We start from the raw sequence: 26,616 nt of genomic DNA on the forward strand, positions 1-26,616 counted from the left end.
CCATAATCCCGAGGAGAGAAAATAGCAAAGTGATGAGAAGGGAAGTGAACTGAAAAAGAGTTAAAGATCCATCAATACGATATTGCCAGCAACCAGTTCTTATATGTAAATGAAATCAGATACTTTCATTGTTATCCAAGACTTTAGTTGTTATATTAGGGAGTTGTATTATTGGAAATTCCATATTGTATCATCAATATAAGACTATTCACTGTTATTGGACTAATCACAAGTGGTTCAATAATAATAATTCCCTGCAGGGGTAAAGGTCATTCAGATTTCTTGCTGTTGCATTGCTTCGAGACTCTGTCAATACTGTCCTACGAGTGGCAGAGGACGTTGTGGTATCTGCTAAGGACTGCTGAGCATGCCGACAGGGAAGTGGAGAGGAATTTGATCCCTTGGCAGCCATTGGGGGTCATTTACTAAGGGCCCGATTCGCGTTTTCCCGACGTGTTACCCGAATATTTCCGTTTTGCGCCGATTGTACCTGAATTGCCCCGGGTTTTTGGCGCACGCGATCGGAATTTGGCGCATCGGCGCCGGCATGCGCGCGATGGAAATCGGGGGGCGTGGCCGAACGAAAACCCGACGTATTCGGAAAAACCGCCGCATTTAAAAAAAAAATTGTGTCGCGAAAATTTCACTCACCTTCATCCTGGGTAGGCCGGTGTATTTCGAGGCATTCCAGCGGACTTCAGCGCAGCAGCGCCACCTGGTGGACGGCGGAGGAACTGCATTGATGAATCCCGGCCGGACCCGAATCCAGCGCAGAGAACGCGCCGCTGGATCGCGAACGGACCAGGTAAGTAAATCTGCCCCATTGACTTGTTATTGGAATCACGCCCACTTATTACGGAAGCAACTTCAGTGATTATGCTACATCATGCATACATGCTATATGTGGTTACCCTATGAAAAACACTTAAAGGGAACCTGTCAGGCCTAATTGGAACATTAAACCACCCACATGTCCTTTTGGGCTGGTGGTTTAGTTTCCCAAATTGCCCCCTACACAGTAACATAAAATAAGACAAACGTTTAGACTTACCTGAGCTCCCAGCTCCTGAGTGCTGCAGCTAGTGAAGCCGGGGTAGTACAGTCCAGATTCACTGCGCAGTGAAGCCAGAATAGTGATCCAGGAACATCATTGATCTACTAATGTGAACTCAATGGGGGTCATTTACTAAGGGCCCGATTCGCGTTTTCCCGACGTGTTACCCGAATATTTCCGTTTTGCGCCGATTGTACCTGAATTGCCCCGGGTTTTTGGCGCACGCGATCGGAATTTGGCGCATCGGCGCCGGCATGCGCGCGACGGAAATCGGGGGGCGTGGCCGAACGAAAACCCGACGTATTCGGAAAAACCGCCGCATTTAAAAAAAAAATTGTGTCGCGAAAATTTCACTCACCTTCATCCTGGGTAGGCCGGTGTATTTCGAGGCATTCCAGCGGACTTCAGCGCAGCAGCGCCACCTGGTGGACGGCAGAGGAACTGCATTGATGAATCCCGGCCGGACCCGAATCCAGCGCAGAGAACGCGCCGCTGGATCGCGAACGGACCAGGTAAGTAAATCTGCCCCAATGTGCCTCATCATACTCACATCTAGGCCATGCAAAGATGAGATGCAGGTCAATTTGGTTGATGGACCCGTAATGGGTTTAGGGTCCCAAATCTACCTGAAAGGTCCTCTTTAAAAGTGAATATAGAAAAACGTTTTGATCTTTAGGGCTTTAGTGGGAACCGCACAAATTAGAAGAATGGGTCCCTTGTGGGTTACACATGCTCCTTCTGCTGGAGATAGTTGGGTGCAATATTCTCGTGATTGGTTGCACTCCCACCAGTCGTACTCCTACCAGTCGTACTCCCACCAATCAACAAATAATCCCCTATCCAGCAGATAAAGGTAGACTTGCTTTTTTGGAAATACCCCTTGAAGTTGCCCTTATGTCAAATTCTGTCCTAAAAGTGTATCAAAAACCAAGCTAATAGGTGGTGTAAAGTTACACAAAAGAATATAAGGATGCACCAAATTGTTCAATTTTGGGGTTATCTTTATCTGTCTACTAATATCTATCAATCTATTGCATACTTATTTTTCTATCTATAATATTTACCATTGATATAATGAACCATTTAGATTCTTTTTTTTTCTTCATATTAAATTTTATTCAGGATTTTTAAACAACACAAAAACAAAACAACCAGAAATAGGAATAGATCAACAGGTATGCACATCACACTGATTACACCATGTCTACATATGTTATTGCTGAAGTGTTACACATCCCAAAGTATTTTCATTGAAATGTTAACATCATTATGAAAAGAAAAAAGCATGAGTATCGGTATGTTCCTGTGAAAGAAGAAATAGAAACGAAGAAGAGAGAGATGGAGGGGGGACGGAGGGAAGGAAAGGCAGGGGGAAGGGAGAAGAGGGTAAGGGAGGGAAAGGGGCCGCACCAATTACTGCCATTCAATCAGCCAGTTGTGCGGGAACCGTACCCATCAGTTCCAGGTAACGGGAAAACAGACAAAAACAGACCAAAGCGACCAGGTTTTCCAAAATCGTGCTGTCCTCTTTTTGTCTGTATTGAAGGGACTCTCCATCCTGTGCAGTTAGCGCACCACCACTGGTGTAATGAGGGAGGGTCAGAAGTGCGCCAGCTGACGTGGATACAAGCCTTAACCGCGTTCAGAAGATGAAATAGCAACGACTTCTTGTATGTGACAAGGGAAACCTTGTGGTGGTGTAATAGGACCCAGGCAGGATCATCTCTCAAGTATCTACCCGTTACCTCACCGATCACCTCTAACACCGAAGTCCAACAGGGGACAAGTTCAGGGCAACTCCAGAAAATATGGAGGAGGGTCCCCTCCTCTCTTCCACAACTCCAGAAATTTGGGGAAACTGTGGGAAACATTTTGCAGAGAACGTGAGGCACGTCACATTCCCATTTGGCCATGAATGCTGTGCAGAGGCTACCGATAGGCTGTATGAGAGTGTTCCCCTAGCCGGGCCCTTCTGCGTGCATATTCCCTCAAAGTTCGTCAGGGTACTGCTTAGTGAAGGGGATTGAGGCGTAGAGCTCAGTTAGTTGCGATAGCTGAAAACCCAGCCACTGAGGGAGTCTTGACGGGTCTGGTGGAGCTAGAAGGTAATTTCCAAACATACTGTTAGGTTGATTAGATTGTGAGCCCCATGGGGACAGGGACCAATCTGACATGGTTTGTGCAGCGCTGTATAATCTGTGTGCGCTATACAAATAAAGAATTATTAGTATTTCCTCTACACCATTTCCCATCTTTTTTTCTAAATTCTTTATTCATAATTTGAATTTGGGGTATTTTATAAACTATGATATATGTCATAGATATAAGGACCCCCAGAGGAGGCGGGCGGCAAATGCACCCAGGGGTGTGCGCAGTGGTGGTTGATCCCACATTGGATTGTATTTAGAGTAGGACATTGGGTCCCTGTCATCTATTGGATGACTTAGCACTTTATGTGGCTATAGCTATTTGCTTGGATTTATGCACAGGTGTTGTATATGATTCCTGGTATATACTATTATTGTTGATTCTTACCTATATTGGATATATTATTGTTGTACTCGTGTAATCAGCTTTATAAGTGCATCTTTGGTACATTTTTTGGCATGTAACATCATTATTGTGACCCTTAACCTGTATTGGATATGAGATCACCACCACAGGGTTTTTAATATGTATTTTTAGGTCCTTTTGACCGCTGGTATATATATTTTTTAACATTCTGCCTCAGCCGCCTCACTGCACATGTATGGCTTTTCCCCTTCCGTATGCGCAGAGAGGCGGCAAAGGCCACAGACCGCTCAATGCTCATGAAAGCCGCATGCGGCTTATGCACAAGTGCGAGAATTTGGCAAGTCAGCGAAGTGACATTTCGGAAACAGGAGTGGAATGAGAAGGAGTTGATGAGTTGATGACTTGCTGAGGAGGCAGCCGCTAGACTCAAGCACGAATATACGCCCAGTCCGACTTGCTGGATTCTCTGCCTGGAGTTAAATACATGTGCAACTCCAAAAAACACCCTTTTAAAGAGCAAACAAAGACAAAAAACTGGCGCAGACACAATGATATATCTGGGCCAATGTCTTCAAATAATTTGTGACACTGGTTGTTATAGGCGGCATTTATCTACCAGGATGCAATACCACATATATAATGACTCGTGTAAGTCAGTAATGTATGGGTTGTCACTTGTGTAGACACCACCCATAACTTCCACATGCCGTGTCATTTATTCCTATGTCAGCCTTACTTAAGATGATGTGTCCTTACATCCCAGACACAATGTTGATTCAGCTGACATGGAATAGTCCCAGGGTGAGGCCACAGAAATGTCACCACAGTGCAAACACATAAGATTACACACTGGAGCCAATCTGGAACACCTCCGGCATCTGCTCAAATCTCAGAGCTCTAATTGAATTAAAATGTGTTCAGTAATTCATTCTATCCACTATGAGGAACCAGGGGCGTAAGTAAGAGAAGCCGGGCCGCATGGAAGGCTTCTGCATGGGGCCCCCCTTCATTTATATTTGTACACATGCAATCACACACATTTATACACTTTTACACATGTATACAGTCATATGCACACATTTATGTACTTATATACACATTTATATAGTCTTACATAGAGCAATAAAACATAGTACAGTATATACACATTATATAAATTAAATAAAATTCAATTAAATATCATTGATGGTTCTGTTTTATAGAATTGTTTCCCTTAAATCCCTTCCTCATCCAATCCCTTCCCTTCCTTGGTTGAACTTGACCGACATGTGTCTTTTTTCAACCGTATAAACTGTGATACTATAATATACACACATACAGTATAGAAACATTAAATACACACACACAGTATATACACATTAAACACCCACACATTCAGTTTATATACATAATATCCTTGTACAATGTGCAGCATAATATGTACATTACAGTGCAGATCTGGGGAGTAACTAGGAAAGGCAAGGCCCGATAGCAGACTCCTGAATGGGGCCCCTCTTTGCCACTTAAAAAATATACATATTTGTATACTAACACATGCGAGTTATAATCACACATTTATACACTTATGCGCACACATATGTAGCGTATACACACACATACAGTGCCATATAAAAACATACAGCATATATACACACACCATATAAACATACAGCATATGCACATCACAGACACAGCATATACATCATATATGTTATATACATATTATGCTGTACAATGTGCTGCATATTATGTATATAACGGTGCACATCCTTCACTCTTTAGTGAGTCAGGTTGGCTGACATTGTGGGCCCCATAACAGCTGCTGTGGCTGCTACCGCTGTAGTTACACCCCTGCGAGGAACCACAAGTATAATCTTGGTAAGGACTTATTCAGATGTGTTTTTCTCATCTAGCATTATTTTTGTGTCTTACACAGTTTCATAAAATACATGAAATAGGAGCAAACATGGCTGTAGTTTATTGTCCATAGTGCCTTGACGAATCAAAAGTTATTGAAAATTTAAGCACATACAAGTTTGTGGTTTGTTTACCAGAATACTCCATGATGACCAACCTTATAAAAAACTGAACTTACTACACCCCTGGGGTGCAAATAGGTAATAGAGTGCAGTAGACCTCCAGGATGGGGGTTCATTGCGCACCTTTTTAAGAACGCAATGGTTACACGTTCTATTTCATGTCTATTGGATTGGCAAAAACTGGCTTCACCAGTCCCATAGAATTTAAATGGGGGACCACTGCGGCATTCAAATGGGAAACACTAATTTGGTATTGTGTTCTCAGTAGTTGGACCTCTACAAATCTAGAAGTTTTTTCCTATGCAAAAGATACATGATAATTTGTTATTGCAGGAATACACTTTTAATTTTTAATTTGACATCACTATTCCCTATTGCACTACACACTCATTTTACATTTTGGTTCCCCTTACCGAAAAAGTTATATTATGGAAAATTTGGGCCATCTATGTAAAATTTTAAAGCTTGCATTTATGTAATTACAAAAAGAATCTATAGCTTCCCGACGTAAACGGCTCCAAAGTAATTAACTACCTCCTGGAAATAATAATACGGACTTTCACTATGTTTGCTTTTAGGGAGGCAACGCAGGAGTCTCCCAAGATCTCTTCTATGATTAGTAATTGCAGATTCCACACTCCGGTTTGTGAGAATTGACTCGAAGTAACAATGTTTGTGGCTTTCCCTTTAAATCACCTGTTAGCCTCAAATCCCTTGTCTGCCGGATACATATCCTGTGAGACCTTCATGCACCTAGCAACAACTCAGGCTCAGTGGTTCTCAAATTTCTATCCTAAACGGGTTTTTCTGAAACAACAAGATGAGAAATCTTACTTACGGTGCAGCTACTTCTGTGTACAGCAGAAATATCCAGATAATACAGATCATAAAACACAACAGTCATCAAACATTTCATTGATATTTTATAGCCTTTTTTCGCAAAAGATAAATTACCTAAAAGAAGCCTTTGCTACTTTCAGGCAGTCCCCGAGTTACATACAAGATAGGTTCTGTAGGTTCAATCTTAAGTTGAATTTGTATGTAAGTCGGAACTGTATATTTTATAATTGTAACCCCAGACAAAATTTATTTTCAATAAATATTGTATTTCAAAATGTTGAATTGTCATAAGAACCAGGATTAACAATAAAGCTTAATTGTAGACACCTTTGATAACTGTTACAGTTGATTATTGTAGCCTGAGTCTAAAGTACAGAAAATTCTCAACCTCCAGAGGTCCGTTTGTAACTAGGGATCGTCTGTAAGTCGGGTGTTCTTAAGTAGGGGACCGCCTGTACTCATAACACCCCCATAAAGATACACTGTACAATTATACAAATGTTGTGAATGGTCGGGAATCTGCATAAAAGCGCATGTATTCTATACACCTAAAAGGATGGCCTGAAAAGGCAATAACCATTAAAGGAAACCTACCACTTCTGAAGGTAGGTATGAGATGCAAACACCGGGCACCAGCTCAGGGTGAGCTGGTGCCGGTGCTTAGTCTCGTTAGTGTTAAAACCGCGGTATCGCGGTTTTAACACTTTTTAAACTTTATAGTAGAAACTGCTTCGGCGCTGCGCGCGACCGTGCGCGCGCAACGCCTGCGGCATTTCCAATGTAGGCGCGCGCACGATCGTGCGCACGCAGCGCCGAAGCAGTTTCTGCTAGAAAGTTTAAAAAGTGTTAAAACCGCGATACCGCGGTTTTAACACTAACGAGACTAAGCACCGGCACCAGCTCACCCTGAGCTGGTGCCCGGTGTTTGCATCTCATACCTACCTTCAGAAGTGGTAGGTTCCCTTTAACAGAATGAAATCCTTCCTGACCTTTGTCCAGGGTCTCTCAGCTAGACAATTGGGTTCCCTATGCAGTACTCATGAGATGCAATAACATCAAAACGTGCATATGTTTTGAATGACGAGAAAGCAGAAAACTTTTGTCCCTTTTCCCCCCTCTAAACACTAGAGGCTTATCTTCAGCAGATTGCATACTCCTTAGCCAGAATCCCCTTTGGAGAATGCATAGCTTTTAAGGTGGTCTGCAATGGAAATTTCCATTAGGAATATAAAATTCTGCCTGACCTGCATCCATGGTCTCTCACAAAGAGACCATGATCCATGCACTGTACTGGTGAGATGTAATAACATCAAAACAGTACTGTCCACTAGGATTATTTCAAACTATCAAACTTCGTTGGTAGACGGAGTTGTCTTTTTTTAAGATACCACTAGAGGCATAATTTTCCTTTTCCAATCCTGGAAAACTTTTTTTTTTTTTTTGCATATTCCTTACCCATGATCTCAAGCAGAGCATGCAATCTCCATAAGGAGAATAAAGTACACTACATCAGGGAATTTAGGTTTAGCTCATAAACACTTACCAAAATACCGTAATGTAAAAGTCCCCTTCCCATCTGGATGTGTTAGAGATATTGGGGCACATTTACTTACCCCGTCCTGCGCGATCCCCGCTGTGCGTTGTACGACGAGAATGAACTTTGCCGCGATTCACAAAGATCGTGCGCCCAATTTCCTGCATCTGTCGCTTTCTCGCTCAGGTCCGCCGGAGTTCACCTTCTTGTTTCAGGTGTATGTAAGTGCATTGTCTTGCGACACAATTTAAATCCCGCACTCAGTCTGAATCCGTCGGATAGTCTGACGGCACGCCCCCGATTTCTGTTGCATGAAAGTCACCAAAATCCGATTGCGTGTGACACATTCCCCTTCTAAATAGCCGTCGGCTAAATGTTGGATTGTCATCAGAACCAGGATTAACAATAAATAATTGCAGACACTAGTGATAACTGTTACAGCTGATTATTGAAGCCTAGGACTAAAGTACAGTAAATTGCCAACATCCAGAGGTCCATTTGTAACTAGGGAACGTCTGTAAGTCGGCTGTTCTTAAGTAGGGGACCGTCTGTACTGTAAAAGAATTTAGTTGCAGTGTAAGTTGGGCAGTGAAGGATATTCCCATGCTCCTAACTGAACAAGAGACATCTTACAGTCACAGTGTAAACACAGCAATTAGAAAACATCAAAGTAAGAACAGTGTGCTATGGAGAAAGCGAGGTCCCCAAAGGTATTATTCATCTCTGCGTCCCTTGAGCATGGGCGCCTTTTATGACAAAACAAAGATGCCAAGTCATATGTTCAATGCTGCTCCTTGCACTATAATCATTATTACATGCTATTAGAGATGAGCGAACATACTCGTCGAGCCTTAGCGTACTCGAAACTGCTCGTTGCTCGGACGAGTATTTCGCCAGCTCGAGAAAATGGCATCTCCCGCCGTTTTGCTTTTTGGCGGCAAGAAACAGAGCCAATCACAAGCCAGGAGACTCTGCACTCCACCCAGCATGACGTGGTACCCTTACACGTCGATAGCAGTGGTTGGCTGGCCAGATCAGGTGACCCTGGGATAGACTAGCCGCTGCCCGCGCTGCTCGGATCATTCTGTGTCTGGATGCCGCTAGGGAGAGAGCTGCTGCTGGTCAGGGAAAGCGTTAGGGTGTTCTATTAGAATAGTGTTAGGCAGGAGTGATTCTACAAGAACCCAACAGTCCTTCTTAGGGCTACAATAACGTTTTATTTTCCTTTTTTTTTGGTTTGCTTGTGGCTGGGCTTGCTGGCATTAGTAGTGCAGCTAGTACCATATTGTGAGGAATTTGCAGGGAGACTTGTGTTTAGCTCTTAGTGACACACATATCCACCTCAAACACCGAAGTGGGACAATTTATTAGGGGTTTGATTTGAATTACGCTGAGTCTGCTGATTTATTTTTTTTTACGTTTATTTCTTTTTAGAACTCACAGTAATCTGCCTAAGCAGTGTGCTTTGAGTGTCGGCTAGAAAATAGCCATAGGAGAACCCCAACGGTTTATTTAGGCCTACAATAGCGTTATATTTTCCTTTTTTTTTTGTTTGCTTGTGGCTGGGCTTGCTGGCATTAGTAGTGCAGCTAGTACCATATTGTGAGGAATTTGCTGGGAGACTTGCGACCGTTGTGTTTAGCTCTTAGTGACACATATATCCACCTCAAACACCGAAGTGGGACAATTTATTAGGGGTTTGATTTGAATTAGGCACAGTCTGCTGATTTATTTATTTTTTACGTTTATTTCTCTTATAACTCAAAGTCATCTGGCACAGCACAAAATCCAGTTGTGTGCTGTCAGTGTAGGTTAGAAACTAGCCATAGCAATAGGATAGCATCGTTTTGTTTAAAAAAAAAACACAAAAAACACAAAATACTAAAAATTAGAAGTTTACACTTTAATTTTGAAAATGTTTAACCCGAGGGCTAGGGGTAGAGGACGAGGGCGTGGGCGTCCAACTACTGCAGGGGTCAGAGGCCGTGGTCCTGGGCGGGGTGAGACACCACCTGCTGATGAGGGAGCAGGGGAACGCCGCAGAGCTACACTCCCTAGTTTCATGTCTCAAGTTACTGGGACTCGTGGTAGAGCACTGTTGAGGCCAGAACAGTGCAAAGAGGTGATGTCGTGGATTGTGGACAAAGCTTCTAGCCATTTGTCCACCAGTCAGTCTTCCACGCAGTCCACCCATGTCACCGAAATCAGCACTCCTCCAGCTCCTCCACCTCAGCCTCCTTCCCCCCAGTCTGCCCCCTCCCAGCAAAATTTGGTATTTGAACCGGCATACTCTGAGGAACTGTTTTCTGGACCCTTCCCACAGTCACAAACCACTTGTCCGGTTGCTGCTGAGCAATTTTCCGATGCCCAGGTTTTCCACCGGTCGCAGTCTGTGGGTGATGATGACATTATTGACGTACTGGAAGAAGTGTGTAAAGAGGTGTCGGACGATGAGGAGACACGGTTGTCAGACAGTGGTGAAGTTGTTGTCAGGGCAGGAAGTCCGAGGGGGGAGCAGACTGAGGGATCGGAGGATGATGAGGTGACAGACCCAAGCTGGGTTGATAGGCCGGGTAAACACAGTGCTTCTGAGACGGAGGCGAGTCCTATAGCAGAACAGGTTGGAAGAGGCAGTGGTGGGGCCAGACGGAGAGGCAGGGCCAGAGCTGGTGCATCAGCGCCAAATGTTGCCCGTAGTCAAGCTCCCGTGGCGAGGGCTAGATTTTCAGAAGTCTGGAGGTTCTTTAAAGAAACACCGGATGACCGACGGACTGTGGTGTGCAACCTTTGCCAAACCAGGATCAGCAGGGGTTCCACCACTACTAGCTTAACTACCACCAGTATGCGCAGGCATATGAATGCTAAACACCCCACTCAATGGCACCAAGCCCGTTCACCTCCGGCCGGGCACACCACTGCTCCTTCCCCTGTGTCATCTGCTAGTCAGCCCCCTGCCCAGGACCACGGCCCAAACACCTCCCGTGCGAAAACCCCATCTTGGCCTCCACGATCCTCCACAGCATCCACCAGCGTTCAGCTCTCCATACCCCAGACGCTGGAGCGCAAAAGGAAGTGCTGCCGGGCAGGGCCACTATGTATCGGCACATTGGGTTAACTTGGTGGAGGCTGGGACCGAGTCTGACCCTGGGGCTGCTCATATACTGCCGACGCCGAGGATTGAGGGTCTCAAAGGCCTACTATGCCTCCTCCTCCTCCCACCCCTCCTCCTCCTCCTCCGAATTACCATCCGTGGGCATGGCGCCATCAGTCGGTAGCTCTAGGCGCAGCAGCAGTGCCGTCGCTAAGCGACAGCAGGCGGTGCTCAAACTGCTGAGCCTAGGCGATAAAAGGCACACCGCCCAAGAGCTATTACAGGGCATCACGGCGCAGACTGATCTGCGGCTGGCACCGCTGAACCTGATGCCAGGCATGGTTGTGTGTGACAACGGCCGTAACCTGGTGGCGGCTCTGCAACTCAGCAGACTGACACATGTGCCATGCCTGGCCCATGTGTTAAATCTCATAGTTCAGCGTTTCCTCAAGACATACCCCAATCTGTCTGATTTGCTCACGAAGGTGCGCTGCATCTGTGCGCATTTCAGGAAGTCCAGCACAGATGCTGCCACTCTAAGGGCAGCGCAGCGCCGCCTCCAACTGCCCGCTCACCGACTGTTGTGCGACGTGCCCACGAGGTGGAATTCAACATTAACCATGTTATCCAGAGTTTACCAGCAGCGCAGAGCGATTGTAGACTGCCAGATGTCAACTTCCACCAGAACTGGTAGTCAGGTCAGTCAGCTTCCTCAAGTCTACAATGAGGAGTGGACGTGGATGTCTGATATCTGTCAGGTGCTGAGTAACTTTGAGGAGTCAACACAGATGGTCAGTGGCGATGCCGCCATCATCAGCCTCACCATCCCGCTGCTTGGCCTGTTGAAAAACTCTCTGGTCAGCATGAAGTCGGAAGCTTTGCGCTCGTCACAAGAGACGGGGGAAGAAGATTCCCTTGTTGATAGCCAAAGCACCCTTAGGTCTGTTTCTCAGCGCATATCGGAGGAGGTGGAGGAGGATGAGGAGGAAGAGGAGGAGAATGTTGGCGAGACAGAAGAGGGGACCATTGTTGAGTCCTTCACTGTTCAGCGTGTATGGGCAGAAGAAGAGGAGTTGGAGGAGTTGGAGGAGGAAATGGACAGTCAGACCAGTGAGAGGAGTGAATTCTTGCGCGTTGGGACTCTGGCGCATATGGCAGATTTCATGCTAGGCTGCCTATCCCGTGACCCTCGCGTTCAAAGAATTTATTCCAGCACCGATTACTGGGTATTCACTCTCCTGGACCCACGGAACAAGCAAAATCTTTCCACTCTCATCCCTGGAGAGGAAAGGAGTGTGAGAATGCATGAATACCAGCAGGCCCTGGTGCACAAGCTGAAACAGTATTTCCCTTCTGACAGCGCTAGCGGCAGAGGGCGTACTTCTGCGGGACAAGTAGCAAGGGAGAGTAGGCGAGCAGGCAGCTTTACCAGCACTGGCAGGGGTACGCTTTACAAGGCCTTTGCCAGTTTTATGTCACCCCAGCAAGACACTGTCACCTGTCCTCAGTCTCGGCAGAGTAGGGCTGATCTTTACAGAAAGATGGTGAGGGAGTACGTAGCTGACCATACCATCGTCCTAAATGATCACACAGCTCCCTACAACTACTGGGTTTCAAAGCTGGACATGTGGCACGAACTGGCGCTGTACGCCTTGGAGGTTCTTGCCTGCCCTGCCGCTAGCGTGTTGTCCGAGCGGGTTTTCAGTGCAGCTGGTGGCATCATCACCGATAAGCGTACACGCCTGTCGACTGACAGCGCTGACAGGCTGACGCTTATCGAGATGAATAAAGCCTGGATTTCTCCGGATTTTCATTCTCCACCAGGTGAAAGAAGCTCAACCTGAATAATGTATGCACTCCTCCTCCTCATTGTCCTCCTTCTCCTCCTCTTTGTACACTAAAGCAGAGGAAACTGGCTATTTTTTGCCAGGGCCAACTGGCTCTAGCTATAGTACTCTATGTATATAATTTTTCTGGAGGGCCACCTACCCGTCCTCTGTTTTAAGCAATTTTTGGGAGTGCCACATACAGGCACTCAATCTATTTAATTTTTCTGGAGGACCACCTACCTGCTCCTCTGGTTTGAAAACTTTTTTGGACTGCCACATACAGGCACTCAATTTATTTAATTTTTCTGGAGGACCACCTACCTGCTCCTCTGGTTTGAAAACTTTTTTGGACTGCCACATACAGGCACTATCCAAATTAAATTGTCTCCATAGCAGCCTCCACATGTCGTCTTTTTAGCTGGCTCCACACGTTGTCTCCATTGATACCTCCACACGTCATCGCCATAGCTGCCTCAAAAAGTCGTCCATATAGCTGCCTCCATACATGGTCTCCTTATCAAACGAACTGTGTCAGGCAGAATTTTGGGTTGTTTTCATGGATTCCACATCAAACTTGTTAACTTTGTCGCCACCCTGCTGTGTAATCCACAAAATATACTGGCAAACTTTATCATTTACCAATATTATTTCAGCGCTTCTTGCGCATCTGTTTACATTCCCCTCACCCGCCATATCCCAAACTTATAAGAACGCTACTACACTTGATCTTATACAAAAGGTTCTTAGAAGTGCTGTTTGGGGAGTAGTCTAGAGACAGGGGCTTGGATTGGCGAAAGCTCGCCTGGCAGCGGAGCGCCAGCTCCATCTCAAGATCCAACTAACATAGTTTTAACTGCAGTACCTTTAATCTACTACTAGTTCACTGCCTCCATACATGGTCCCCTTATCAAACGAGCTGTGTCAGGCAGAATTTTGGGTTGTTTTCATGGATTCCACATCAAACTTGTTAACTTTGTCGCCACCCTGCTGTGTAATCCACAAAATATACTGGCAAACTTTTATCATTTACCAATATTATTTCAGCGCTTCTTGCGCATCTGTTTACATTCCCCTCACCTGCCATAACCCAAACTTATAAGAACGCTAATACACTTGATCTTATACAAAAGGTTCTTAGAAGTGCTGTTTGGGGAGTAGCCGAGAGACAGGGGCTTGGATAGGCGAAAGCTCGCCTGGCAGCGGATCCCAAGATCCAACAAACATAGTTTTAACTGCAGCACCTTTAATCTACTACTAGTTCACTGCCTCCATACATGGTCCCCTTATCAAACGAGCTGTGTCAGGCAGAATTTTCAGGTGTTTCACTAGATACATAGTGGAACGCGGCCCATCTGTCGCCGCCATGCTGGAGACCTGAAGTTGCAATCATAGCAGCGCAATATGGATGCCCCATACTGTCGCTCTTAATCATGGAACCATTTCCGTAAAAGCAATTAAAAATAGAACCACTATGCTATTCCATTATTCCTAGGTGAAATATTCAAACGACCCGGCCTGATTTGAAAATTATAATTTTTTCAAAGTAAACGCTTCTGTCCCCCAGGCCCATTTTGGGTGGGGAGGAGCCGAGAGACAGGGCCTTGGACAGGCGAAAGCTCGCCTGGCAGTGGACCGCCAACTCCATCCCAAGATTAGGCAGCCTCAGAGGCATCCATGCATGCTGCCCCTGCTGTTTCCTGTCCATTTTGCCTCCACGATCCTCCACAGCGTCCACCAATGTCTCATTTCAACTCTCTATACCCCAGACGCTGGAGCACGAGAGGATATGCAGCACATCATCCCCTTATCAAACGAGCTGTGTCAGGCAGAATTTTCAGGTGTTTCACCAGATACATAGTGGAACTCGGCCCATCTGTCGCTGCCATGCTGGAGACCTGAAGTTGCAATCATAGCAGCGCAATATGAATGCCCCATACTGTCGCTCTTAATCATGGGAGTCGTCTCCATGGCTGCCTCCACATGTCGTCCCCTTATCAAAAGAGCTGTGTCAGGCTCATTTTTCGGGTGTTTCACCAGATACGTTATGGAACTTGGTCACTATGTCGCCACCATGCTGTGTTATCGACTAAATATACCGTCAACCTTTTGTTCACATAGGAAATCATTTCACCTCCTTTGGTGAAACCTGAGTCCATTTAGGGTATGTCGCCATGAGACTCTCTAGCCTGCCACTGCTGCCGCTGCCTCTGCATGCTGTCCCCTATAGTGTCAGGGTCAATTATTGCATGTTTTAGATGCTATCTAGCCTCATTCGGTCACTCTGTCATGGCCATGCTGTTGCCCATAATTTTGGCATAATGGTGCGATTGAGCAGCCTCAGAGGCATCCATGCATGCTGCCCCTGCTGTTTCCTGTCCATTTCCGTGGTGTTTCCATCCTTTTCTGAGGTTCCCAGGTGTTTGGCCAAGCTTCCCTGTGCAGAGCCTTGGTCGCCTTGAAAAATGCTCGAGTCTCCCATTGACTTCAATGGGGCTCGTTATTCGAGACGAGCACGCGAGCATCGGGAAAAGTTTGTCTCGAATAACGAGTACCCGAGCATTTTAGTGCTTGCTCATCTCTACATGCTATGTATTGTATACATTTCTATTAAGCTACCAAATGACAATACTCCAGTAGTTGCCATGGCCTCTATGGGGGCATTTTTAATGACTTTCCACCAGTTTTTTTTCCTTGCTGCTCCTGAAGCACCACATTTATAAACTGTTGGTGGCAAAATTTTGGTCCTGTTCCAACACTCATGCAGCATGCTGCATGCTACATGCACACAAATGCAAGCTTGTATATATATACACCCCCTGACGGTCATGTGTATGGGGCATTAGGCTGGATTCACGCGGATGTATGCCCCTGGGGCCGTAGCCGGGCGGGCATACATCCGGTGCCATGTGCCATGGAGAGAAGGAGTGGTGACCCATAGCAATGCACGGCACTGTATCACGGGGAAAGTTAGGACATGCCCGTATCACTCCGTGCACACATTGCCGGAATATGGGGGGCGTATGTACGGCAGATAGCTTGCAGCCGTACATACGTGCCCCTATGATCGTTTCAATGTGGCCTTAGACCCACAAAAAGCAAGTCTAACAAGTTCTATTTCATCTTCATCAATGTGGAGTCATGCCAAAGCCTTTTCGGTTGTGTGCCAATTTATTATTACCTTGGCCACAATCTAACATTCTTGTCTTACTTACCACACAGTTCGTGATTTCAAAAAATCCGGACTCTGGTGCCCCCTGCACTATACACAGGCAAACTGCATTTAGTGCAGTTTGCCCTGTTTTTAGGAAATGTGCCCCAATTTGTATTTATATTCCAAACAATATTCATTGTTTCATTTTAAATTTTTGTTATCAATTTATCATACAAATTATACATATACATATTATAATGCTATAAAAGCAAGACTTCTTTCTTGAGACGTCAGGGGAATTTATAAAGATGCTAGACTTGATTGCCCCTCTCGGTGTACTGCATGCTCCATGCTCTTAGACTGGAGTGTGCTCCACCGCTGGTTAGGTTAGACATGAGGTTTACCAGCTCAGAAATTGTTCTTTTATTATTTTGTGCCATTTACTAGGATTACATGATTTTTTTGACAGTTCTCAGAAGACCATTTCCAGCATTCTTGTTCTCCACCCTTGGATCTCTTCAGTGATGGAGCTCCGTTATGACTGTTACAATACTGTTCCAGTAGTGTACATGGGGCCTAAGGCAAAGCAACGTATAAAATAATATCATCGTTTTGACAATATCGTCACAGGTAGCTGAAGGGATATTTTCTCACGCCCAATATGGGTGAATAAATACAAAGTTGCAATATAAAGTGAGGATGAATGTGATGTGCAGGGAGCACAGAATCGCCACAATATCCATGATGAACAGTAATCCATCACTGACTTCAGAGTCATGGATACAGCGATTGACAGAGAAGAGCAAACACGATGTAATAGTCAGTTGTTATTGAAAAACCTGAAAGAGAAAAGAAAGATTGGAAATGATTTCTGCGGAGCTGCTTAAAAAGGGTGTATTTTATTCTGAAGAACTTGTCCTGCATGACAAAGACAACCCATTTATGTGACTGGGCATGACATGATAATGTGATAACTATGGTGCAGTATAAAACTGTCTAACCTAACCACATACTGGGGCAGATTTACTTACCCGGTCCATTCGCGATCCAGCGGTGCGTTTTCTGCACTGGATTCGGGTCCGGCTGGGATTTATTAAGGCAGTTCCTCCGACGTCCACCAGGTGGCACTGCTGCGCTGAAGTTCCCTGGAACCCCCTGGAATACACCGAGCCGGGTTGAGTGAAGGTAAGTGCAAGCTCCGTGACACAAAAATGCGGCGGTTTTTCCGAATCCGTCGGGTTTTCGTTCGGCCACGCCCCCCGATTTCCGTTGCGTGCATCCCGGCGCCGATGCGCCACAATCCGATCGCGTGCGCCAAAATCCCGGGCAATTCAGGGGAAATCGGCGCAAATCGGAAATATTCGGGTAACACGCGAATCGGCCCTTTAGTAAATGACCCCCCTTGTCTTAGGCTATATTCACACTAATGTGTGACAACACCAATAGAAAAAGGAGATGAGCATAAATTGTAATAAAAATGCAAAAATTTATTGAAGTAATTTTTTTTAAAAATAGAACATAACAAGAGGGTAGTGTAGTTTTAGGTGCTGGGCAGCGAGCACACAAGGAAGTAGACAGATTTAAAGTGCTTAGTGCATAGCCAAAAGGTGCTAATTACATCACAGAAGCAGGTAATGTAGAAAAATATCACAATACATAAACCTGTACTTGACCTGGTGGGTTTGGAGTATGAGGGCGCTGAGGAGAGGATGCTGCCCAGCACCTCCCCGACACGTGTTTTGTCCGGCAGGACTTTGTCAATAATGTGTGCCCGCCGTATCGTAGCATGGCGGGCACACGTCGGCGCTGGGGAGAGGAGGAGGGCATGGGCGCTGCTCATCCCCGCCCATCTCCAAAGAGAAACATGGGGCACGGTGTCCTATTTTTCTCCCAGCTACGGAACGGTACCGCTCCCATACATTGCTGTGCGCCCATTACCGTCTATGAGGGACATATATACGACGTATATACGTCGACCGTATGTACGCCCCTCATACGGCAGTGTGAATGCAGCCTTATTCTGAGTATTCTGCACCCAGTGCTGTTATATGAAAGATATAATATGATACCAAAAGCATGTTTCTATGTGTTATGGAGCCTAAGATATGGGCATCTGAAGTGACACTCCTCTTCCAGCCTCAAAAAGTGACTCTTCTCACATGACTTTAGTATGTAAAAGAGAGAAGTCTAGAAAAGATGCTTTTTACTCAGTTTGAAGAATTAAACAGGTATAACCATACATCACTACATGTATCTCCATAGCACCTCAGGGTCTTCCTTGTAGTTGACTACTTACTGTGTGATACAGGAGTAGCGGTTGTTGTGGTTGTAGTGCTGGTTGTCGCTAGTACCGGCATGGTAGTGCTTGCTCTTCTGCCCTCTAGTGCCTGCCCAAGGCTGTGCAGTTGGATGCTGTCCAGCAGTGAACGTTGGGATTCTGTAACCATTGCCCCATTTTCAGGTCCAAGATTTGTGATCTGCTCAGGTGACAGCAACTAAGAAGGCAAATTATTAGCATTTATTTATATTACCAAACCTAATTATATACACGGTAACTACAGACCTAAACTACAGTGAGGGGTTTCGGAGAGATTCTGTCCTGGAGTATCTTCCTGTACATGACGTTATAACCCAGCATCAGCATACATTTTTTTTCGTTGATAACGGACTAAAAAATTCATAACATTGGGGCTCATTTACTAAGGGTCCGCGGAGCGCATTTTCTGCCAGGTTTCCTGACGATTTTGGTTTTGCCCCGGGATTGTGTCGCACGCGATCGGATTTTGGTGCATCGGCACTAGCTTGCACGCGACAGAATCGGGGGGCAGGCCACCGGACAACGCGCAAGATTTAACATTTAGAATTGTGTCACAAGACACGCACTTACAAGCACAGGGAAGAAGAAGTTGAACTCCGGTGGACCTCGGCGCGGAAACGACGGCACACGATCTTCATGAATTGCGCTGGACTTCATCCTCGCCGGACCGTCCGAATCGGGGATTGTGACTGGACCAGGTAAGTAAATTTGCCCATTATCTCTTCTTTAGCCAAATGTCCATTGCAGCAGGAAGCATGTTCAAGGTGTCCGCTAAGCCCAAATGTATCCTTAAGATACAGACAGTGAAATATTTTATTGCTGCAGAGAACACATTTCCACTGCCCAGTATATGAAACCATGACTACACCTTATCCCGCTCTTCATCACAGGCAAATCTATCCAACCATAAGGTCCAGTTTTCTCAGCCTCCATTTAGCAACTCCATAGTAATACCCATGCCACTTCTACTCTACACCAATATATGTTGCGACTCTATGTCCAGGGATGGAGCCCGCACTGGGCATACCTGGGCAAGTGCCATGGGCCCAGAGCTGTGGGGGGCCCATATAAGGCTGTACATAAGGAATCCATAAGGTGAGAAGAATGAATAAATAACCATGAGGGGGCTGTTTGGGATGATAAACTAGGGAATATTTTAGGGAACAGGAGACTGTTTAGTTTCTGAATTTTTAATGCGGCCATGTGGGTTCACTATAAGAGTTCACATTAGCGTAGACTTTGTACGCTTATTGCTGGTGACAGGTTCCCTTTGAGGTCCCGTTGTGGCCGGCTTTGCTCCTTTCCAGCTCCCACCTTGCGTTGTGAGCTCTTTCTCTTAGGCATTTCAGTTTCACTTGCTAGCCCTGGCATAGAGGACTAGGTTAGTTTTAGCAGGCCAGATATTCCACAAACTCTCTGCTGACAAAGGTGGCATTACATGATAGTGTTTACCTGTACAATCAATGTTTGTCATAGGTCTTAAATTTCTCTGTGTGAATCTTAAAAACTCAATAATTAGGAACACATTGGGGCACATTTACTTACCCGGTCCAGTCGCGATCCCGCGGCGTGTTGTCCGACGAGGATTCAGGTCTGCCGGAATTCACTAATATCGTGCGCCCGAGTTCCTGCAGGTGTCGCTGCTGCGCCAAGGTCAGCTGGAGTTCACCTTCTTCTTCCTGGTGCTTGATCTTGCGACACAAATCGTTTTTTAAATTCCACGGGTTTTCCAAATCCGATCCGATCGCGTGCGCCAAAAACCCAGGGCAATTTGGCGCAAAATGGAAATATTCAGGAATCCTGATGAAAGTGTGGCGTTCGAACCCTTAGTAAATTAGCCCCATTGTGTATATACATCATATAAAATGAAAAAAATCCTGTTTTACCTTAAATATCTCCTTGGGTATAAGTTTAATGGCAGAAGGATGAATATATGACATGAGTCTTGGATTAAGTGTCTTGAAATCTTCTTTACTGAAACCAGCTTAAAGGAGAAGTATATTGGTCAGTTCTTACAGTAAACCTATAAATTACTCGGAGATCAACATAACCTACAAGATTGTAATCCACCTTTGGTTACCTGTTATGTAGCCAATGTCATTCAGAACAAAATGGCTCCACTTTTCTGTTTTTCCATAAATGAGCTCTGTCTTATTCTTAAAGGCTTGCAGGATTTTTGGACTACAAGGGAAAGATCCGATCCTAAAAATAACAGAGCTAAAGACAAAGGAAAAAAAGAATCACTTAACTGTATACAGCATGGTGTTACATGTTAAAGGGGTGGTCCAGGATTGAATATTTTTTATTGGCCCAGATCTATCTGGTTGTCGTGATGTCAGCCAACAGAGGTCGACTGTGCTGGGAGGCGCCATGCTGGATAGGAGGTACATTTTAGAATAAGGTACTTAGGGAATGGAGCTAACATAAACAAAAACATATAGAGGAATAAACTTCCAAGTTTTTTGGATGTACATGAAAACTTACCGAAATTCCATTGTGTGGATCTGATCTATCTGCTCGAGGTCAGCAGCACATAAACTGTTCCCCAGTCCGGATAGTTCAAAGCTCTTTAAGTCTTTCATTGATTTTCCAGAATCATTTAGAAAACCGTGAAGTATCGACTTTAACTGCAAAATATAGAGAGAGATCTCACATCAATGCATATGGTCAAGAGACATCTCAATACAACAGAATAACCCACAGAACCTGTGGACTGGACCTCTGAGATGGACAATAGGAAGAGGCAATGGATGCTAGTTATTACATCCAATAGAAGATTTTCAGACTCCTTAGGGCACCAGATACAAATTGGAGCAAACTCATTTAAACCAACTTATTTTGGCAGGAATCAACATATTTCGGTAATGTTGAATTTCAACACCTGATAAGCTGCTGCTAAATAACACATTTACAGCCAATCTGAGAAAAGGGAGAATACAGGTTGACCAAGCAAGCATCTTGTTTGGGGACCTTTGCAATCTTATTAGTAGACCAGGACATTTTTAGTTATATTTTGAAACAGGGTTTTATGCAGAGATCGCATTAACGCCTCACCAAGCGTCATAGACGCATGATGAGGCGCCATTACTCCCCAGAATAATTGCCAAGCGTAAAAGTACGCTTGGCAATTATCCCCTGTAGTGTGTAAGCTGAGCGGTCCGGAGCGCACAGCAATGGTGTGCAGGACATTACACTGGCAGCGCGCGGGCCGGCACTGCTCAGCTCACACTACAGCGCTGGTAGCCTCTAGAATGGAGCTGCCCCGAGAAGCCGTGATGTCACTGGAGGGGAGGAGCCTCCGGGAAAGGGGCGTGGCTTACCACGCAGTCTCCTCACAGGAAGTCGAGCTGTAATGGCTGCCTGCAAGTACAGGTACTGTGTGCATACATGTGTATGGAGGTGAGGGGGCCTGACAGGAGTGGATGTGATAAGGTCAGGGAAGACCTGTATGTTACATGGGACTGCATGGCTTGCAGGTGCTGAGTTGGCATGAGGTGTATTTTACATAGGTCTGCATGTCTGGCGGGTGCTGAGGTGGCAGGTGTGTGTTACGTAGGACTGCGTGTCTGGCTGGTGCTGAGGTGGCATGAGGTTTGTGTTACGTAGGACTGCGTGTCTGGCGGGTGCTCAGGTGGCATGAGGTATATGTTACGTGGGACTGCTTGTCTGGCGGGTGCTGAGGTGGCAGGTGTGTGTTACGTGGGACTGCATGTCTGGTGCTGAGGTGGCATGAGGTATATGTTACATGGGACTGCTTGTGCAACACCCTCGCCGATGCAATGGCGAAGGAGTGCTTGCGAATAAGCCCCACAGCATGTCATCACATCACACAGGGGACATTGCAGTGGTTAATCCTGCCTGGCAAGGCAAAAGTTAACTTTGTGTATGATGCAAGATGTGTATAAACCTATCATCCAATGTCTTGTATTATATCCTGTCCTCTGTAAGCTGAGATGTGATTGGAGGAGCAGCCACCACCTGACCAAGGGGAGATAATAAAACCCCTGGCCAGGAATGTTCTAGAGAAGTCTCTCTCAGGAGAGAGAGGAGAGCAGTCTCTCCCAGAAGGGAGAAGAGACCAGTCCTGGTCAGACCTGAGGGTCTGCAGGACACCAGCTAGAGATCTACTAGTCAGCCAGCATACCAGATAAGAGCAGGAAGAGCTTAGCCCCTGTCTCTGAAGAGTGGAGCTAATAGATTAGCTAGCATAGTGAGGAAAGGGGTATCATCCTACCTTCAAGGGTGATACCTGAAGCACTCCAGGACGAGCTGAAGCTTCCTATTAGGACACAGCTACCTCCCAGCCTGCCCCTGCATCCAGGCTGGCGAACTACCTCCTGTGGCTTCCTCCAAAAACATCTCAGTACTCCATCACTCTGTTAAAGGCACGTTGCTGCGGTTCCTGTCGGTTCCAATAAAGAACTGTAAGTTGTTTTTGTTCAACCTCTGCCTCCGTCTGGTCCCTGCTACTCCGGCTGTCACCATCACGGGCACCCTGTCCACCACACAGAGACTCATACTCTAGACACCAAAGGGTTGCCCCAGGGAGATCCGCTATAGCAGCCTCTCCCTCATCATTCCTTGCCAACACCACCCTGCTGGAGACCTGCCAGGCTGTAGGACAGCCCTCCGGTTCCCCATACCAAGCACCGTGACACTAGCGTGCCTAGGCCGCAACCGCCAGCCACTCAGGTACTGCGGGCCCAGGCTGTCTCCAGGCCCCGAGAAAAGGCTAGGCCCCGGTGGGGGATGTTGCAAGTGGCGTCACGAACAGGATTGATACTTCTGTGCCTTATCACGGCATTAAAGACTTTCCTTTATTGAAAAGACTGTGCTGCCTAACCCTGCTGCCATTCGGGTTTAGGCCCGAGCGATTGTGTGTTTCTGGACTGAACTGTGTTAATGCTGCCACGTGCTGTCGCGCCGCTCCAGCACTCAAGAGGTTAATCCCTGCAAGAACTGTACCAGCTCTGCTACATCCGGCGCTGCCGCGCCTAAAGATTTTACCTCAGAGACTGTGGCGCAGCAAGTAATTCCAGCCCGCCAAAACCTTCACTGGCGGGAAACCCAGACGACACACCAAGCTCCACCCACGCGCGAAGGGCGCGAACCCCGCCTCCTGTGGCGCAGGAAAAATTAGAGCCCGCCACAGCTCTTGGCGGGAAGGACTTGGACTCCTCCCTCTGGCGCGACGCGGACTTCCTGCCCCGCCTCAACAAAACGCCAGAACTCGTGTGGATCTTGGACAGTGAGGTCAGCATCATGTGGGGTCCTCCGCCATTCCCTTCCGTGGAACGTCCCGAGTTCTTCGAAGTTTTGGAGACCATGGTTGTGGTCTCTGCGCAGCCGGTCCGGAGGCCCTTTGCTGGGCACCGGCTGCATAGAGGACTGACCCGAGCCTTCGTCACCAGGAGGTATGTCCAGACGGTGACGGAGTACCAAGTACCACCCGGGCGGTTCCTCGTGCCTCTCCCGGTTACCATGCCGGTACCGCGGGCCCACGTGGAGGCGCCACGTGGGGAGGCCCCGACTCCTGTCGAGCCAGCGCCTGGGCCTACTGCTGCCGTGCCACCTGCTACAAGGCCTAATGTCCCTGCTGTTCGGCCTGCTAGCCCTGCTGAGATGATTCCTGATCCTCCGGCTGCTCCTGCTCCAGTTCCGGCACCTGCCCGACAACCACGGAGATCTGAGCCTGCACCGGAGCCACGAGCCCCAGCACCGGCACCTCCGCAGCCTCGAGGCCGAGGTGAGGCCGTTCGCCGGAGACTCCGAGACGCTGTATCCGAACAGCGACGCCGCGAGAAGGAGGCCCAGCGTTACATGGCCGGCCGGTCTGCAGCTGGAGCCTGGGTGGAAAAGAACCGCACCACCGGCATGGTCCGGTTCTTCGACAAACAACGCGGCTATGGCTTCGCCACCCAAGACTACACCGGACGGGAGGTATTTATTCCCCGCCGGTCTGTCAAGAGGCCTGACTTGCCGGAGAGCCTGCACAACCTGAAGCCAGGAGAGTGTATTGAGTTCTCCCTGCAGGAGGGCCCCCGAGGACCATGGGCGGCTGGTGTGATCCGGATCCCCGACTCCGATGAGGACCGCTACCCACCGTATGACGAGCTGTATGAGGACGACGAGTGGCCGGAATCCCCGAACACCTCCTCTTCCTCGGCTGCGAGTCCCCGGGCGGTGACCCACGTGAATGCTCCGTCCACCGTAATCGTGAGTACGGGTCCCATTGCCATCCATGGGCCGGGCATGATCCAGGGCGCCAGCCCCACTGTCTCCCCTGCCGGGAGCCTTGCCAGGTCCCGTAGTTCTTCTGTGGGAGAAGACATCCAGGCTACTGAACCTTGTCCGGAGGTTCCGACGAGGCCTACTTCTCCACTTGCCGGTTACCAATGGGGTGATGACCCGGCCCTAGAAGAACCGGAGCTAGAAGGAGCCACGGCGCTGCCGCAGGCCCCTATTTATTTACTGCTGGACCCCTCTGTGGTCCCTGGCTCAGTTGAGCCTCCGGCTGGAACAGCCGACATCCCGGGCGACAGCGCTCCTCCCCCTGAAAGTCAGGAGGATGTTGCTGCACCTGCAGTACCCGCTACTGCCACCGGGTGTCCCCAGCCGGCACCTACTCCCGCTGAGGATGTACAGGATTCCCTGCTGGAGCTGGATCCTGTCTCTGCTGAACCCAGCGATGCCGAGTAACCCCTGATGGGCTGAAAGCCTTCTTCAGGTACTGTGTACATATGTATATTTATTTCCTCTTATCCCTACAGAGCCAGAAACTGTCCTGAGACTCTTACCCTTATTTATCTCAGTCAAGAGATTTTCCACTATCATGTGCTATGATAGCACCCCTTCCTCTGCCACAGCAGAAGATTCCTACAAAGGACTCTGTCCCTCTACACAAAAAGGAGACCCTTTGCATCTTTATTGCACTTTTCCCCACCTCAAGGGCTGTACCCAGAAGATGGACTTTGCCATTAAAGACCTTCTGTGAGACTTTTGCCAACTCCAGGGAAAAGTTGCTACTTTATTGACTTATTTGTATATTGCACTTAATGCCTTCCTTTTAGGTTTGGACATTCTGCTTGCACTTTTATGCCTTTTCCTTTTCAGGTAAAGAGACATTTTATCCTGCTACCCTGAGTAGCCTACCCATGTAACGTTTGTAACGTTCAAGATGTGTACCCATTGGGCTCCTAAGCCAATGTGAATTTACCTACTGTTTGCACACTGTCAGAATATATGCCAGTAGTCTGCATTAACCCTTTCATAGGCTTTACAGGTTGTAGTGTGGCTGTGTCGGACCGTCTTTCTGTGAAACACTGACCGCTACCTTAATCCCCAAACCGAGGTTTGCACATGGGGGTAGTCCGTAAACTGCGGGTCCTTCGGGGACCGGGGGTGTTACAGAGTTAGCACCTGGATGCCACTCATACTATGGGTAAGGATGTCAGTCAGGAGGTACTCGTGTCGCATATGCTAATGCAATGCAGATATACACATTATATATTTGTCGCCAGGGAAGAAGTGTTTACATAACAAATATACAGGCCTTGGTGCAAGGAGTGGATTACAGGATATGACACCACACCTTTCCTACTGTACAGTTCGGTTTAATGGCGTCAGCGACCAACTGTCAAGCACTTACATGTTTTTGTCTTAGTCCGACACCAACCCAGGTGCCTGTCTCCAGGACCATGGGCGGTTTGTCCCTACACCTCACATAGCCTGCACTTCCCAGAAGTGCCCCTATCCACCTCTGCGCCCCAAGCCATCTGTAGTCGAGCCGAGGACGGCTCTTTCAATTGCCCCGGGGGTATGCAACACCCTCGCCGATGCAATGGCGAAGGAGTGCTTGCGAATAAGCCCCACAGCATGTCATCACATCACACAGGGGACATTGCAGTGGTTAATCCTGCCTGGCAAGGCAAAAGTTAACTTTGTGTATGATGCAAGATGTGTATAAACCTATCATCCAATGTCTTGTATTATATCCTGTCCTCTGTAAACTGAGATGTGATTGGAGGAGCAGCCACCACCTGACCAAGGGGAGATAATAAAACCCCTGGCCAGGAATGTTCTAGAGAAGTCTCTCTCAGGAGAGAGAGGAGAGCAGTCTCTCCCAGAAGGGAGAAGAGACCAGTCCTGGTCAGACCTGAGGGTCTGCAGGACACCAGCTAGAGATCTACTAGTCAGCCAGCATACCAGATAAGAGCAGGAAGAGCTTAGCCCCTGTCTCTGAAGAGTGGAGCTAATAGATTAGCTAGC

At 47.1% G+C, this 26,616-nt stretch overlaps 1 protein-coding gene across 1 annotated transcript in view; it reads right to left on the reverse strand.

The window, feature by feature from the left end:
- Nucleotides 1–16,332: 16,332 nt before the first annotated feature.
- OTOA (otoancorin) overlaps nt 16,333–26,616 on the reverse strand; it is a 49,142-nt gene continuing 38,858 nt past the window's right edge. The window contains exons 22-26 of the mRNA XM_072120570.1: nt 20,833–20,975; nt 20,429–20,565; nt 20,235–20,332; nt 18,328–18,526; nt 16,333–16,870 (exon numbers count right to left, since the gene is read on the reverse strand). Of these exons, the coding sequence (XP_071976671.1) occupies nt 16,806–16,870; nt 18,328–18,526; nt 20,235–20,332; nt 20,429–20,565; nt 20,833–20,975 (642 nt within the window). The 3' untranslated portion in view covers nt 16,333–16,805. The remainder of the gene's footprint in view (nt 16,871–18,327; nt 18,527–20,234; nt 20,333–20,428; nt 20,566–20,832; nt 20,976–26,616) is intronic.

Source organism: Engystomops pustulosus, chromosome 8 (assembly GCF_040894005.1).
Source record: "Engystomops pustulosus chromosome 8, aEngPut4.maternal, whole genome shotgun sequence".
Taxonomy (NCBI): domain Eukaryota; kingdom Metazoa; phylum Chordata; class Amphibia; order Anura; family Leptodactylidae; genus Engystomops; species Engystomops pustulosus.